Source organism: Leptonychotes weddellii, chromosome 9, assembly GCF_054177405.1.
Source record: "Leptonychotes weddellii isolate Sample4059 chromosome 9, ASM5417740v2, whole genome shotgun sequence".
Classification (NCBI taxonomy): Eukaryota; Metazoa; Chordata; class Mammalia; order Carnivora; family Phocidae; genus Leptonychotes; species Leptonychotes weddellii.
In genome coordinates this window covers 1502034-1519427 of record NC_138377.1, presented here as the reverse complement: position 1 = coordinate 1519427, position 17394 = coordinate 1502034, and the positions used below count along the sequence as shown (strand labels likewise).

General features: G+C 44.6%; 1 protein-coding gene across 11 annotated transcripts in view; it reads left to right on the top strand.

The window, feature by feature from the left end:
* The first annotated feature begins 1061 nt into the window (after positions 1–1061).
* The window catches only part of MARK3 (microtubule affinity regulating kinase 3), a 119879-nt gene continuing 103546 nt past the window's right edge, over positions 1062–17394 (top strand). For 9 of the 11 annotated variants that reach the window (XM_081829854.1, XM_081829849.1, XM_081829853.1 and 6 more), the window contains exon 1: positions 1064–1737. In XM_081829854.1, coding sequence (XP_081685980.1) covers positions 1687–1737 — 51 coding nt within the window. In that variant the 5' untranslated portion in view covers positions 1064–1686. Of the gene's footprint in view, positions 1738–17394 lie in introns of all 11 variants that reach the window. The other 2 variants (XM_081829856.1, XM_081829852.1) reach the window with 2 other exon arrangements.

The window sequence follows — 17394 nt, the reverse complement described above, 5'->3', positions numbered from 1 at the left end:
AACCAACTTGGGTACTTTAGTCAAGTCACTGTAATCTGTTGGCAGGTGTGTCTGCCCGTCTTTATAGGGTTACCCTGAGCGGCACCCGCCTGGCTCAGTCCGTAGAGCATGAGACTCCTGATTTTGGAGAGTTCAAGCCCCACATTTTGGCGTAGAGCTTACTTAAAAAAAAAAAAAAAATTAAAAAAATATATAGGGTTACCCCGAGGCTTAAATGAGGTAACAAATGTAATGTACCCATAAGGTAGACAATAACAGTTCGTGTTACTTCAGCCAATACCCCTCTCCTTCCTCAGAACCTCGAACCAATGGATTCCATCCACCGCAGGCCAGGGTCTGCGCAGGACCACCAGGCACATGAAGAGGCGAGGGGGCATTCCAGTAGCATTTCCGATGTTCCAGGCTGTAAGTGTCGCTGAGCTTCGGCCCCAGGCTGGGACCCAGGGGTGCTTCCAGCCCTTCAGCAGCCACACGCTGGCATTTAGGAATTGGTCCCTGGGGGCTTCTCGGGCTTCGCCTCGCTCCCTCTCCGACCCCCAGTATAGCAGTCTTCCTTCCGGATGGCATTAAGCTGAGTCCGGGTCCATCTCGCTCCTGCCCGCGAGCTCCTCGGGGGTGCCGAGCCCAGCCCGCGGCTACCCAGAGCTGGAGGCAGGAAGGGTGACTGAATCCTCGACTCTCGAGTCACCGTTAATCATGCAGAAGCCCGGCTCCTCCCCGCAGCCCCTGCCCTATAACTGCTGCCGCGGCTCGATTCCGTGCCTCGCTGTCCCGCTCAACCCCCGCACACAGTAGGCGCTCCACTAACACTGTAAATGCCACCCCAGCGGTCGCACTCAAGCCATCCCCAGGGCCATGCGCCGACTCTTTCGGGGGCGCCTGCAGCGCCCGCCGCGCCTGGCCGCCCCTTCCGCGCCCAGAGCGCCGCCTCCTCCACTAGGGACAGGACCAAGTCGCCCCTAGCAACAGCAGCCGGGCAGGCTTCCTCGGGTCGCGCTGATTGGCCGAGCTCCGGGAGGCGGCGGTGCCGTCACTTCCGGCATCCGGAGGCAGCAGAGGAAGCCGAGGGGCGGCCATCTTGGGTCCGTGAGGCTCCGAGGTACCGGGAGCGGCGGCGGCCACCGGGTGGAGGCTGAGGCGGCAAGCGAACCGGAGGGAGCAGAGTAGCCGGGCGCAGGCGCCGCTTCCGCAGCCCCCTCCATGGTCTGCGCCCGCAGCCCGCGGCGGCCTGTCTTACACTCCACCTTGTCCACATCCTCCTCGTCCTCCTCTTCAGGGGCAGCCGGCGGCGCTGTGTGGAGGCCCCGGCGCTGAAATCCGCGGTGCGACGGGCGAGGGCGGACGAGGAGGCGAAGGGGTTTGAGCCCGCGGGGCGCCCTGAGGCGCGGGGACGCCGGCGGGCCGACTCGCAGCCCGCCGCCGCCGCCGCCGCTGCCGGCCCGGCCCCGCCACCGCCGCCCGCGGGGCTCCTCGGCGCGGCCGCCGGGGCCGGGGGAGCATGAGCCCCGGGACCCGCCGAGGGACGGCCCGGGCCCGGCCCGGGATCTAGACGGCCGTGGGGGAGGGGAGCCGCCCTCCGCGGCGCCGCTCCGGAACCGCAGGGCACTCGAGGACGCGGTCGCCGGCCCCCCAAGGCCGTGCTGTTTTGTTTCAACCTCGCATTGTGCAGAAGTGAAGTGAAGTAAAATGTCCACTAGGACCCCGCTGCCAACGGTGAATGAAAGAGACACTGAGAACGTAAGTGACCGGGGCGTTCTCGGGATCTGCCCGGGCCCGGTGTCCCCCGCTGCCCGCCGGAGCACGACAGCGGCGGTTGCTGTCGGGGGTCCCCAGCCGGAGCGCGCTGGCGGTGGTGGGCAGGCGGTAGGCGCCGCAGGGCAGCCGGTCCGGCCCGTTTCCGGGAGGCGGCAGCCGTGCGGGCTGGGGCCGTGCGCTTGTGTTTACGCCGGAGTCTCGTTTGCTAGTAGAGCCTGTGAGTTGCGGCCAGGCCGGTGGGTGTCCTGAGATGCCGGGGTGCCGCGCAGTGCGTTGCGCGAGTGTGTTTCGGTTCCCCGCGCTGTGTAGCGCTTATTTTAAGGAAACCGTCCCCTTAGATTTGGGCACGCAGCTCTGAGAGGCTGTCAGGTTGAAAACGGGTTCGTGGTGCTGATGAAGAGTGAGTGAGTGGGTCAAGTGGAATGTCCTTTATGCCCGGTTTTTAAAAATTGTCTGGAACTAAGTTTAGTGACAGTCAGTACAGCTGAGTGGCCACTGAGGAGTCTTTGAGGGCCCCTTGGAAGGAACTGCAAAGCTAGTCATGCAAAGCTATTCAGAAGAGAAGTTTTTGGAGAGCGTACAGACTGCATTAAGGAGTAGCTTTCTTTCCATACAAATCTGTTTCGAAGGGTCGGTTAAGCGTTTTTTCAAAGGAAGGCGTGTAGTAAAGCTGCCCTGCTACTCACTGCCTGGCTCGGGGACACCCGCTCCGGGCTTAGTTTTACCTCCTTCCTAAAAACAGCTTGGCTTAAACGAGCCTTAGGTCCCTGCTGGCACTCACATCCTATGATTCTATAAAAGGAACCTTTGATTCTGTTCATGCAGACCTTTTAAAAAGGCCAGGAACATCATTTTTAGGGAATGACAGCTTGTAGTGGAAATTCCTTTGGACAGATGTTGACTCTGTCCGAGTGCTTTCTGAACTCTTCTCTTGCACCGGCTTCAGAACTGTTCCAGTCTAGCTGGGAATTATCTTCTGTAAAACATCTAGCAAATAGCTTGTGAAGAAACTTCACTGGCCTTTCATTATATGTGTTATGAGGTAATTCCTGGCAAGAAAATGCCATCACTTAGGAAAAGCTTTCTTGCTCTGCCTGTTTCCATGCTTTCAACAATGTCCTGAAACTGTGGCCTCGTGCTATCAAATGCCTGCATTTTAATCTTCAAAATGCCACTTGTTTGCTGGATAACAGGGTATTTAATCTGTGTATGTAAACTTTGGTCTAAAGCATTCCTGTAGTGTATTAGCGTATAGTATTTAATGCTCTTTAACCTGGTAAGGGAGTAGTACAGTGGCATATGTTCCTTTACCTGAGATGGATTAGAAAGTTCCATAAAGAGGGAATAATAGAGAACCACAGACTAGGTGAGTCAGGGAATCCATTTTCTTATAGACCCTTGGAAGAACCTATTTCTGACTTGACCATTTTCCTCTTCCCTGACAACGCTGTAGAGTGGAGTAAGCAAAAAACTGAGTTGATTAGCTTTGATCATTGACTTTCACCCAGAGAAGCAAAATCTTACATTGACCCAAAAGCGGGAGCTCCGTACTTTCTAAATGAACTGAAGCCAAAAACAGATTTGTAATAATGAAGGATTTACACTAAATGAGTCTTTTTACTTTGATCTCTGATGAATTTGTTGAATTATGTTTTAATCTTTTTGTGTGTTGTTAGAAACTACTAACTTTATTCTTTAAAAACAATATAGGAGTGGCGCCTGGGTGGCTCAGTCGGTTAAGCGCCTGCCTTTTGCCCCGGTCATGATCCCAGGGTCCTGGGATCGAGCCCCGCATCGGGCTCCCTGCTCGGTGGGGAGCCTGCTTTTCCCTCTCCCTCTGCCCCTCCACCCCACTGTGTTCTTTCTCGATCACTCTTCTCTCTCTCTCTCAAATAAATAAATAAAATAAAAAAATAAAAACAATGTAGGATATGGAGTGTGTTTTTATTCTTGTGGAATGTATTTAAATTTGAATTTTTGACAATGTTAAAATCAGAGGTTTGGGGGCGCCTGGGTGGCTCAGATGGTTGAGCGTCTGCCTTCGGCTCAGGTCATGATCCCAGGGTCCTGGGATCGGCCCCGCTTCGGGCTCCCTGCTCGGCGGGGGGGGCCTGCTTCTCCCCTTCCCTCTGCTTCTCCCCCTGCTCATATTCTCTCTCTCTCTCTCTCTCTGTGTGTCTCGAATGAATAAATTAAAAAAAACTTAAAAAAAGAAATCAGAGGTTTGTAACACATCATTGCATTAATTCACCATGCCCTGTTCCATTTTTAAATTTGAATTAGAACGTTCTGGGAGTAGTTGTGTGTCTTTGACAGTGTGGTGTCCTTGTGTCAGTGTTACAAGTCTGCCATATGCCATTTACCTGCCATTACTGAACTGCTTGGTGAGGATACAAGAATGAATGGGAGCTCTCAGTTTCTGGAGCAGCTCTTTTGTTAAAGTCAGGTTTATTGAGATAGAACATTTACTCTTTTTAAGTGTAGGCTTGATGAGTTGTGACAAATGTATAGTTATGTAACCACCATCTCAGTCAAGATATAGAATATTTTCATTGCCCAGAAAGGTGCTTACCTTGTGGCCCTTTACAGTCAGTCCCCTCTCTATTTCCCCAGCCCTTGGCAACCTCTGATCTATCTCTATGGTTTTATCTCTTCTAGAATGTCATATAAATGGAATCTGTATTCATGTTTGTGTATCAGTAATTCATTCCTTTTTATTTCTGAGTGGTAGTTCATTGTTTGGATGTACATTTTTTTTTTTTAAGTTTTAATTCCAGTTAGCATACAGTGTTGTATTAGTTTCAGGTGTACAGTACAGTGATTCAGCACTTCCATACATTATCCAGTTAATGTAGAACAATTTTTAATCCATCCACCATTGATGGACGTTTTGGCAATTATGACTAGAAGATTTGTCTTTCCATTTTGTAAAACGACTTTCCATTTTGCTTATCCTGGGAATCTTATTTATTTATGTATTTATTTATTTATTGGGTAGGCTCCACGCTCAGTGTGGAGCCCAGGGTGGGACTTGAACTCATGACCCTGAGATCAAGAGTCAGACGCTTAACAGATTGGGCCACCCAGATGCCCCTCCTGGGAATCTTAATTTAAATTGGGTATAACTGTGATAGGAATGTTGCTTATAGATCAAGAATAATAAGAGGCAGGTAATTTGCAACAAGTATATTGTCTTCATCCTCGTACACTACTCTGTTTTCTTTTGTTTCATTTACAGATGTGAATGTACACCTTTAGCTGATGGGTATATACAAGATAATACTGTTTGGGGTGCCTGGATGAGTGTCCGACTTGATTTTGGCTCAGGTCATGAGATTGAGCCCTGTGTTGGGTTCAGCACTCAACGGGGAGTCTGCTGGAGATTCTTTCCCCTCCTCCCTCTCCCTCCTCCTCTGCTCTTCCACCCCACCTCCACACTCTCTCTCTCTCTCTCAAATAAATAAATAAAAATCTTTTTAAATAAAAAGATAACACTGTTATCAAATCATTTTAAAACTCAAAAGGACTAATCAAATAATCTGACCTAATGGGGATACTGAGGCTCAAGAAGTGACAGGAGCTGCTTGTGACAAAACTATTTAGTAGCAGCGCCTCTGCTAGGCTCCAGATCTCTGGTTCAGTCCCCTCTGCTTTTTTTGTGTACCAAGCTGTTCCTCAAAAGCTTATGTACTGGGATGCTTGGGTGACTCAGTCGGTTAAATGTCTGTCTTTGGCTCAGGTCATGATCCCAGGGTCATGGGATGGAGTCCCAGTCCCACGTTGGGCTTCCTGCTCAGAGGGGAGTCTGCTTCTCCCTCTGCCCCTCCCCCTTGCTCATGCTTTCTCTCTCAAATAAATAAATAATCCAAAAAAAAAAAGCTTATGTACTAATTATTCAACGAGAGAGATATAGTTGTACCAAAACACAGTGTGTAATTAAAATAAGACTTAAATATTTTGTTATGGAAAATTTCAAACAAATAAGTAGGGAGAATTTAATAAGTTTTTATCCGTGGTTCTCAGCCAGGAATGATTTTGCCCCCCAGTGGACATTTGATGATGTCTAGAGACATTTTTGATTGTCACAACTCAAGAGAGTTTACTGACTAGGAATGCTGCTAAACATTTTACAATACACAAGACATCACCCCTTCCTCCCCCAACAACAAAATAAAATATCTGGCCAAAAATGTCAATAGTGCCAGAATTGAGAAACCCTGTTAAATAGTTAGCCCTCCATGTACTCAACAGCTCAGTGGCCAGTCTTATTTCATCTGGTTTCTCCCCAAGAAACAAATTCAGTACATCATATCATTTCATCTCTAAAGCTTTTAGAATCTTTAGATAAAGCTTCTATTTTTATAAAAATTGTAATCATAATCCTTTTATCATAATTTCTTTCTTTCTTTTTTTTTTTAAAGATTTTATTTATTTATTTGAGACAGAGAGAATGAGAGAGAGAGAGAGCACATGAGAGGGGGGAGGGTCAGAGGGAGAAGCAGGCTCCCCGCCGAGCAGAGAGCCCGATGCGGGACTCGATCCAGGGACTCCAGGATCATGACCCGAGCCGAAGGCAGTCGCCTAACCAACTGAGCCACCCAGGCGCCCTATCATAATTTCTTAATATCAGATATCCAGTCAGCCTTCAAATTTCTTCAGTTGTCTACATTTTAATTTTTTTAATTAAAAGAAAAGATTTTATTTATTTGATAGAGAGCGCACGCAGGGAGAGAGGCAGAGGGAGAAGAGGGCTAAGCAGGCTCTCAACTGAGCAGGGAGCCCGACAAGGGGCTCAGATCCCAGGACCCTGGGATCATGACCTAAGCTGAAGGCAGACGCTTAACAGACTGAGCTGACGTAGATGCAACACTTATCTACCTTTTCAACACTTTGTTCAAACTGGAATCTCTTGGGTCCATATGTTACAGTTAACTAATATGTGAAATTAGATGCATTTTGAAGGCAACAAAGTTTATGTTTTAGTTTATGTTCTGCAGTTGACTTGTATAGAGCCATGGTCAAATCCTGTTTGGACACTGGTAAAATTAGAAATGCAGTTTTCACTTAAATTATAAAACATATCACACTTTGTAAGCCTGGATTATTTGACAAAGTACCAGAGGCCCCGGGGCTTTGACAATTATTTAACAGCTCCTGGTGGGTGTGCAGCATGTACTTACTTATTATTACTGTGGACAAGCCATCAGAATTTCTTATCTCTGTGGTGGTCTTGTTTAGTCAGCTATAGGTTATATGAGACTATTATTAACCTATTCAAGTTTGAGTGCGTACTTTGTGTATGACACTGTGCTAGGTGCCACAGAGGATATACCCAGGAACCGTATTGCACCTGCTCTTTAGGATTTCTCAATCCTTGCAGAACAGAGCACCCTAAACTCTGTGAAACTAGTCTAATAAACTCTGAAACTGGAGCAAGCATCAGTATCACCTGAAGGGTTTATTAAAGCTATGATTGTTGGGCCCTACCCCCAGACCTTGATTCTACAGTTAGCATTTCTAACAAGTCTCTAGGTGATGTTAATGTGGCAGGTCCAGAAACCACATTTTAATCACTGCATTTGTATTCAGTGAAAGCTTGCCAACTAAACTATATTCCTTTAGATTGTATTGTGACTATAGAAGAGAGATTTCTGGTAGATTAAATAAGATTTTCAAGTTCCATGAGTTTTTAAAGTTGGTTCTTTGTAAGAAAGTGTGGTTATGGAGTATAAAAATAGTTACTATTTGTTGATCACTTACTGTATATCAGACAACAGTACTAAGTACTTTATATAGTATTTCATTTAAAATATATAGTATGGGGCGCCTGGGTGGCTCAGTGGGTTATACATTTGCCTTGGGCTCAGGTCATGATCCCAGGGTCCTGGGATTGAGCCCCGCATCGGGCTCTCCCCTCAGCGGGAGGCCTGCTTCTCCCTCTCCCACTCCTCCTGCTTGTGTTCCCTCTCTCGCTGTCTCTCTCTCTGTCAAATAAATAAAATCTTTATAAAATATATAGTATGATTTCTTTTAATCTGCCTTTGAACTTCCAAGCACAGCTATCTATTGAATAAAGCTCTCTGAGCCTTTTTTGAAAAGTTGATCTCCGGGCGCCTGGGTGGCTCAGTCGTTAAGCGTCTGCCTTCGGCTCAGGTCATGATCCCAGGGTCCTGGGATCGAGTCCCGCATCGGGCTCCCTGCTTGGCAGGAAGCCTGCTTCTCCCTCTCCCACTCCCCCTACTTGTGTTCCTGCTCTTGCTATCTCTCTGTTAAATAAATAAATAAAATCTTTAAAAAAAAAAAAGTTGATCTCCTTTTTTTTTTTTAAGATTTTATTTATTTGGCAGAGAGAGCGCGCACAAGCAGGGGGAGTGGCAGACAGAGGGAGAAGCAGACTCCCTGCTGAGCAAGGAGCCCACCGTGGTATTCTATCCCAAAAGTTGATCGCTGAGAATAAATTTTTTTTTTTAAGATTTTATTTATTTATTTGAGAAAGAGAATGAGAGACAGAGAGCACGAGAGGGAAGAGGGTCAGAGGGAGAAGCAGACTCCCTGCCGAGCAGGGAGCCCGATGTGGGACTCGATCCCGGGACTCCAGGATCATGACCTGAGCCGAAGGCAGTCACTTAACCAACTGAGCCACCCAGGCACCCCATGAGAATAAATATTTTTTATGTCAAAGCGTTTTGAGAAAAGATCTTATAGACTTCAATTTGAGGGTTATTTTTTAGTTTTTGTTCAGTATGTAAATTAGGTGAAAGTGGAAATTTGCAATGAGTAGAATATAGGTCACTTTGATTATTTATGTAGTACATGATTATTTACATTGTAATTGCTTGTAAGAGATTTATACACAGTTTAATGTCAATTAAGGTTAATCTGTTATCTTTAATTTCAAAGAGGGTTGTTCTGGATTCTAAGTAAGATATGGCCAAATGTTATCCCTGGAATTTCTTTTCAACCTGGAAGTAAGTCAGGGAATGCAGCCCCCTCTGATCACCGCTGGGAGGACTAAAGCAGAACACCCTGTCTCAGTGTATGTGGGGGCCAGTGGCCATGTGGAGGGGGCTGGGAGAAGGAAAAAAAAGAAAACTGTTGTCTCACTTCCATTTTGTTTTATTTTTATATATTTTTAAATATTTCTTAAAAGATTTTATTATTTATTTGAGATAGAGAGTGTGTGCAAGTGGGGAGAGGAGCAGAGGGAGAGGGACAAATAGACTCTGTGCTTATTGTGAAGCCCAGTGCAGAGCTCAGTCCCACGACCCTGAGATCATGACCCGAACCCAAACCAAGAGTCGGACACTCAACTGACTGAGCCACCCAGGGACCCCAATACATTTTTTTCTTTCTTTTTTTTTTTTAAGTAAACTCTGCCCCCAACGTGGGGCTTGATCTCACTACCCTGGAATCAAGAGTTGCATTCTCTATGGCTGAGCTAGCCAGGCACCCCATCTCCCCTCCACTTTAAACTTTCTAATTAAACCTGAAGGAGAGAACAGATTTCTTCCCTGGGAATATCCCAGCTTTAATGTTGTCTTATACAAGAATTTAAAGTATGTGCTTGGGGGCCTCTGGGTGGCTCAGTCATTGAGCCTCTGCCTTTGTTGAGCGTCTGCCTTCAGCTCAGGTCATGATCCCAGGGTCCTGGGATTGAGCCCCACATCGGGCTCCCTGCTCAGTGGGAAGCCTGCTTCTCCCTTTCCCACTCCCCCTGCTTGTGTTCCCGCTCTCACTGTGTCTCTCTCTGTCAAATAAGTAAATAAAATCTTAAAAAAAAAAATGTGCTTGGAGTTGGTCTGCAAGTGGTAATAAGGAATTTGTGCTAATCCATATGCACCTGCTTATACAGTAATTGGGAGGGCAGAAGTTGGCACTGGAAACAAGGATTTTTTTTTTTTTTTTGGGGGGTGTAACTTTTTCTTCAAGGTATAGAGTTTTTCAGCACTGCATTCTAACCACCTGAGCTGTTCAGCTGTGGTTAGTCTTATGTAATCTTACGTAGACTAGATAAGGCATTGTGTAAGTGGGTTACACAGAATCTTGGTTCAGAGTTGAAACTTGAACAGAGCAGGAGGTGTTTTGTTTGTATTTGTTGCTAATAGTTAGGCAGTTGCATTTGGGTGGATGTTCAATATTGGGGAGTTTGTATTACGGACATTTTACATGAAAATGTGTATTGGTAGAATTTAGTATAAAATTTGAATAAGCTAAGCCCAAAGGTTTTATTCTAGAATTTTAGATAACCCCATTCTTTATGCAGTAAATACCTTTATGACTTCATTGACTACAATAGCAGATTCTAGCATGAGAATCCTGGAGAGGAGTCTACCTAGAACCATTCCCTAACTCAGCCTTCTGCTCTGAGAATTGCCATTCTTTATCCAGAAGAATAATTTAACCCAGGGCAATCAACTTTCGTTTTTGAAGGCATTTGAGGTGTTTTTGATGGCATTCTGTTCATATACTATCTCCATCTTTCCTTTTCTTTCCTCCCTTGCTAGCCCTTTTCTATTCCTAGTCCCTCCTTGGTACCCATAGGCATGTATTAGCTCTGTTAGTGGAATGGACTAAAGGATCTTCTTTTCTTCTCTCAAAAGAAGGTTGCCATCTAGACGTTGAAGATATTTAATGATAAAGAACTTTCCACATACCATGGTAATGTATTCCAGGTTTTTTTTTTTTTTTCATTTCTAATAACTTAGTTCAGGTTCTTCTGCCTTTTTTTTTTTTTTTTTTTAAGATTTTATGTATTTATTTAAAAGAGAGTAAGAGCATGAGCACGGGGCAGGGCTGTGTGGGTGGGGGCAGACGGACAAGCAGACTCCCCATGGAGCAGGGAGCCCGAAGCAGGGCTTGATCCCAGGACCCTGAGATCATGACCTGAGCTGAAGGCAGATGCTTAACTGACTGAGCCACCAAGGCGCCCCAGCTCAGGTTCTTAATATTTATTTCCTGCTTATTGTATAGTGGTTCTTATTATTGCTGTGGAACAACTGTGGAACTCCACAACATAGTGTTGTAAAACAACAGCCATTTTATTATACTCACAGGTTGTGTGTAAGTTATTCAGACAGGGATGGCTTATCTCTTCTTCCATGTGGGACTTCAGTTTGGAGGATCTCAAAAGGCTAGGGGTGTTTGAACAGCTGGGCGGGGAGATCCACATTCTAGATGGCTTCTTTACTCACGTATCTGGCACCTTGGCAGAAGGCTGGGCTCAGCTGGGACTCTTGGCAAGAGTGTCTACAAGGCCTCGTCCAACATGGAGGCCTCAGTGTGATCAGACTTCTGAGGTTGTTCATCATTTCAGAAAAGACAGAAACTGCCTGTCTTTTATTACCTAGCCTCAGAAGGCACATAGTATCACTTTTTTCATTTTCTCTTGGTTAAATCTGTCACAACCACCCGGATTCAACAGAAGGGACATGGGGACGCCTGGGTGGCTCAGTCGGTTAAGCGGCTGCCTTCGGCCCGGGTCGTGATCCCGGGGTCCTGGGATCGAGTCCCACATCAGGCTCCTTGCTCAGCAGGGAGCCTGCTTCTCCCTCTCTCTCCCTCTGCTTGTGCTTTCTCTGTCAAATAAATAAAATCTTTAAAAAAACAAAACAAAACAGAAGGGACATGGACCTTACCTTGTAATGGGAAGTGTGTCAAAGACATCGGGTTCATGTTTTCAAATCACTGTAATAGTAACTCTTCAGGTTTATAATCTGATCTAGTATTTTATTGTGTGACCTTAGACAATTTAACTTCTTTGTGCCCCAGTTACCTCATCTATAAAATGTGATTGGTAATAGTGAGACCTCGCAGGGCTGTTATAATGATAAGGCCTTCTGTGCTCTGACCTCCCTTCCCTCTTTGCCCTCATCTCCTATCTCTCTGTACCCACTACATCCATAGTCCCAGGAGTCTTCTTGCTGTTCTGGGTACACACCAGGAGCACTCCAACCTGAGGGCCCTGGCGTTGCCTTTCTCTTTGAACACATTTCTTCCAGATATCCTCATGGCTGGCTTCGCACCTCCTCTTTACACATATCACCTCGGTGGTTTAATCACCTATGGCTCTCCCAGTCTCCCCAACCCTCATCTAGTTTTTTCTTTTCTCCATTGCAGTTGTTACTTCCTACATACCATATTACTTACATATTTCATACGTAGATTGTGTTTTGTCGGTTTCCTCTAGTATACGGAAAGCCCACAGGGACAGGAATATTTTGTTTACTGACGTAACAAATACCTAGAACATGCTTGCCATTTATTACAGGTGATCAACAAAATATTGGTTGAATTAGTGATTCAATGAGACAGTATGGGTAAAGCATTTGAAACAGTGCCTCATACATAGTAAGTAACAGATAAATGTTAGCCATCGTTAGTGTTGATGGACTTTTTACTGGTCTTCTCATCTCTGTCCCTGTGTCCCTCAGCCTCTCCCCTCTGAAGTTATTCCCTTCTCTCTCCCTTTTTAAAACCTAAGGCAGCTTTCATTTATTTATTTATTTATTTGTTTGTTTGTTTGACAGTGAGAGCGGGAACACAAGCAGGGGGAGTGGGAGAGGGAGAAGCAGGCTTCCTGCAGAGCAGGGAGCCCGATGTGGGGCTCGATCCCAGGACCCTGGGATCATACATGACCTGAGCTTCGGCTGACGCTTAACCAACTGAGCCACCCAGGCGCCCCTAAGACAGCTTTCTTAAAGGGAGACTCGATGGATAGTGTCTGGGCTTGCAAGTGGAAAGAAAGATGGGAGTGTAAGACTGGTTGAGAGAGTGATTATAAAGACATGTCTGAGGTAGGGCGGACAAGATGTGGAGCAAAAAAAAAGAACAACAACAACAACGCATACAAGAAGTTGGGATTTGGAATTACATCCTTGGACTTGAAACTAGCCTTCAGATATAAGTAACTTAATCATGATCAAGTTAATTCACTTATCTGTGCCTCAAAAATATTTTATTTCACTTTTTTTATATTGAGATGTAATTGACATATAAAACATTAGTTTATTAGTTTCAGGTGTACAACATAATGATTCAACATTTGTATTGATTGTGAAATGACCACCACAATAAGTATAGTTCATGATTAACATGCATCACCATGCATAATTAAAATTTTTTTCTTGTGATGAGAATTTTAAGATCTACTCTCTTAGCAGTTTTCAAATATACAATACAGTATTACTATCTAAAGTCACCATGTTGTACATTTACATGTGCTTTTTTTGTTATCACAAGGAAATAACACCATCTACTCAGGGTTGTTGTGATTGAAGAAAATAACACTGATAACATGCTTGGTCCAATCCACACCACATCATGGGCATTCTATAGGTGTTAATTACCTCTTAAGATAGTTTTTGTAGTGTTATTCTAAAAAAACTGGGTAATCTAAAGTCTTTGGTTTAGTCTTCAGAGTTCTTGATACACCTTTCTAGCTTTGTTATTTCTTTTCTTTTTTTTTAAAGATTTGTATATATTTACTTGACAGGGAGAGCACAAGCAGGCAGAGAGGCAGGCAGAGGGAGAGGGAGAAGGAGGCTCCCCGCCGAGCAGGGAGCCCGATGCAGGGCTCAATCCCAGGACCCTGGGATCATGACCTGAGCTGAAGGTAGCCGCCCAACCGACTGAGCCACCCAGGCGCCCCTAGCTTTGTTATTTCTAACTGCTCAACTGTATAACCTTAATACCCAGCCTGACAATTCTGCTTGGCTCTTTACCTAGAGATCTCACACCTGCTGGTTACCAGGTCCTGTGTTCTGAGACTGTAGAGGGACCTCACAGTCTAGTACTTCAGTGTAGAAATTAACTAAGCTAAGGGTTGGGGATAGAAAGGGGAGCAAGGCAGAAAGGACAGCCTAGTCAGGAGCATAAAGATAAATTGCCAGCCATCATGATGTCAAGGAAGTAGAGCCTTTTGTTTTCTTCTTCCCCTCCAGTGTCAGTGCCACACGAAATGAGAGAGTTGTGAGAGATGAAAGTGGTTAGACATGCAGGTTAGGGGGGATAGTTCCCCATCCCCCAGGTTTTCTTAGCTTTTCCTTGTGCTAGTGCCTGGCTTGAAATAGCCTTTGTCTTCCATTAGAACTCTACTATTTATCTTTCAAAGACTATTCCTGCACCTCTAGGATACCTGTTTTTCTTGCATCTCACTCAAATGTGATCACATCCTCTGAGTGCTAAGCACTGCATTATCCTACACAGTAGCTACCAGCCACGTGTGGCTACTAAGCACTTGAAATGTGGCTAGTCTGAATTAGGATGTTCTGTAAGTATAAAATATATGCCAAATTTCAAAGACAGTATGAAAAAAGGAATGTACAGTCTTAATCTTTTTATATTGTGTGTTAAAATATTTGGGAATTCGTTGGGTTAAATGAAAAAAATTAAAATAAATTTAACCAGTTGCTATGTTCTTTTAATGTTTCTACTAGAAAATTGAAAATTAAATATATAGGGGCGCCTGGGTGGCTCAGTCGTTAAGCGTCTGCCTTCAGCCCAGGTCATGATCCCAGGGTCCTGGGATCGAGCCCCGCATTGGGCTCCCTGCTCCGCGGGAAGCCTGCTTCTCCCTCTCCCACTCCCCTTGCTTGTGTTCCCTCTCTCGCTGTCTCTCTCTCTGTCAAAAAAAATAAATAAAATCTTTTAAAAAAAAAGAAAATTAAATATATAGCTCATATTCTGTGTACCCGGTGGCACTTAGAATACCTACTCTCTGATTTTCTCAATGGGGCAGGGATTGCCCCTTGTTTTAGTTACTGTGCCTCAGGTTAGCTCTTTAGCTAGGTTAGGAGTGCCTGAAAGGTTTGGTACCATACTTTATTTCATCACTTTGTAGTGCCTGGCACTTGGCCTAGAGTTAACTGGTCAAAAGCTACTGAGTGAAAGTTTTCTTCAGCCACAATTTGTGCCTTATAATCCTTCTGAGGATTAGACGAGTAAATTATTTTTCAGTCTATTTCATTATTATGATAGTTTACCTGTTTTACCAATAGTAGTATTTTATTAAAAGTGAAACCAATTTCACTGAATTTATGGATATGAACAATAATAGTTCCCCATATCTGTTGTTCATATTCTTAGACATTTTTTAATAAATGTAGCTGCAAAGAAGTCACATTCTCTTTGGTCAGTGTGAACTCCCTTTCTTGTTTTATTCTTCTTAATTTCCATATGTCATTTCCCATATCCCTCCAGGAGTGACTGTTCTTTGTTTAGTACGTTGTAATGTGTGTGTATGTGCTCTTACAAAGTGTACATTTGGCACTTCATGTAAATATTAGCTAGGAGTGGACTTGCTCTGCCACAGAAAATGTAGATAGGGCCCGAAGTTGCCCTCCTGGATGGTTACATCAGTCCATACTCTTACCAGTAGTGCAGAGTGTCCCTGGTTCCTGCCATTATTTAGCATTATCCAGTTTTAATTTTTTTTTTTTTAAGATTTTATTTATTTATTCATGAGAGACAGAGAGAGAGAAGCAGAGGGAGAAGCAGGCTCCCAAGGAGCAAGGAGCCCGATGTGGGACTCGATCCCAGGACCCTGGGATCATGACCTGAGCCGAAGGCAGATGCTTAACCATCTGAGCCACCCAGGTGCCCCCAGTTTTAATTTTTTGCAAGTCTGTTAGATGTAGTGTGATATCTCATTGTTAACTTGTATTTCTCTATGATTTTTATTAGCTCTATATATTCCTTGGCTTTTGGAGTGTTCTGTAATTGCTCTTTTTCCTCTGTCCATTTTTCTCTTGGGTAGTTGTCTTTTTCTTGTTGATTCTTAGGTATTCCTTGATTTTCTAGATGTTACTCCGATGTAGGTTTTATTTAATTTATTTTTTATTTTTAAAAAATATTTTATTTATTTATTTGAGAGAGAGTGAGTGAGCATGATCAGGGGAGGGGCAGAGGTAGAGGGAGAAGCACACTCCCCACTGAGCAGGGAAGCCTGACGTGGGGCCCGATCCCAGGATCCTGAGATCATGACCTGAGCCGAACGCAGATGCTTAACCCACTGAGCGCCCCTTCTGTCATCTTTCTATAATGCCCTTCGTTGAACAAATCCTTAATTTTGGTGTAACCAACATAAACCTTTGCCTTGTGTTTGTGCTTTTTTTTTCTTTTTAAAGATTTTATTTATTTTTATTTATTTGACAGAGATCGAGAGAGAGCACAAGCAGGGGGAGCGGCAGGCAGGCAGAGAGGGAGAGGGAGAAGCAGGCTCTCTGCTGAGCAAGGAGCCTGATGTGGGACTCGATCCCAGGACCTTGGGATCATGACCAGAGACAAAGGCAGCCGCTTAACCCACTGAGCCACCCAGGTGCCCCTTCTGTCATCTTTCTATACTGCCCTTCATTGAACAAATCCTTAATATTGGTGTAACCAACATAAACTTTTGCTTTGTGTTTGTGCTTTTGATTTGAAGTTTTACTTAAATACCCGAATCACAGGGATATTCTCTTTTATTTCATTTGTTAACCTTTTATCGTTTTACCTTTCACATGTAGATTTTTAATCCCTCTAGACGAAGCCTGCCTTTGCAAGTGGTCTCAGGTAGGGATCTAGTTTTATTTTTCTTATAGGCATATGTGTGAACCTGTTTTCTCACTGCTGTCTACTCAGCAGTCTATCCTTTCCCCACTGGTTTATAGGGCCCCTTTCATTGTATCTTATATTCCCACATACTTAACGTCTTTTAGCTTTGTATTCTGGTGCATAGGGCTGTTTGTTGTGCCCATACCCCACAGGTTTTCTCTTCTTTTTTATTTATTTATTTGACAGAGAGAGAGAGAGTTAGCGAGAGCAGGAACACAAGCAGGGGGAGTGGGAGAGGAAGAAGCAGGCCTCCCGCTGAGCAGGGAGCCCAATGCAGGGCTCGATCCCAGGACCCCAGGATCACGACCTGAGCCAAAGGCAGATGCCCAACAACTGAGCCACCCAGGCGCTCCAATATTTTTATTATTTTAGGTTTTCTCTTCTTTTTAATGACTGTGGCTTCATAGTCTCTCTTAATCTGTGTATCTATTTCTATATCTTCTCTGTTGAACTATTTATTTTGAAATAATTTTAGACTTAAATAAAAATTGCCAAAGTAGTACAGAGTTCATGTGTGCCTTTCACCCAGCTTCCCCTAATGTTAACACCTACATAACCATGGTTCACTTATGAAAGCCAGAAAATTGATATTGGTCTGAGACTGTAAATGATGCTGATTATAGAACGTACTTGAATTTTCACCAGTTTTTCTTTTCTAGGATCCAGTCAAAGATCCCACATTGCATTTAGTTATTGTGTCTCCTTAGTCTTCTCCAGTTTGTAATGGTTCCTCTTTGTCTTTTATGCTCTTGACAGTCGTTTTTTTTTAAGATTTTATTTATTCATTTATTTGAGAGAAAGAGAGCACAAGCAGGGGGAGTGGCAGAGGCAGAGAGAAAGCAGGCTCCCCCTGAGCAGGGAGCCTGATGTGGGGCTTGATCCCAGGACCCCAGGATCATGACCTGAGCCAAAGGCAGACGCTTAACCGACTGAGCCATCCAGGCACCCCTTGACAGTTTTTTGTTTTTTTTTTTTAAAGAGGGAGAGAGACAGAGCTCGCACACACCAGTGGGGGAAGGAGCAGAGAAAGGGGGAGAGAGTCCCAAGCAG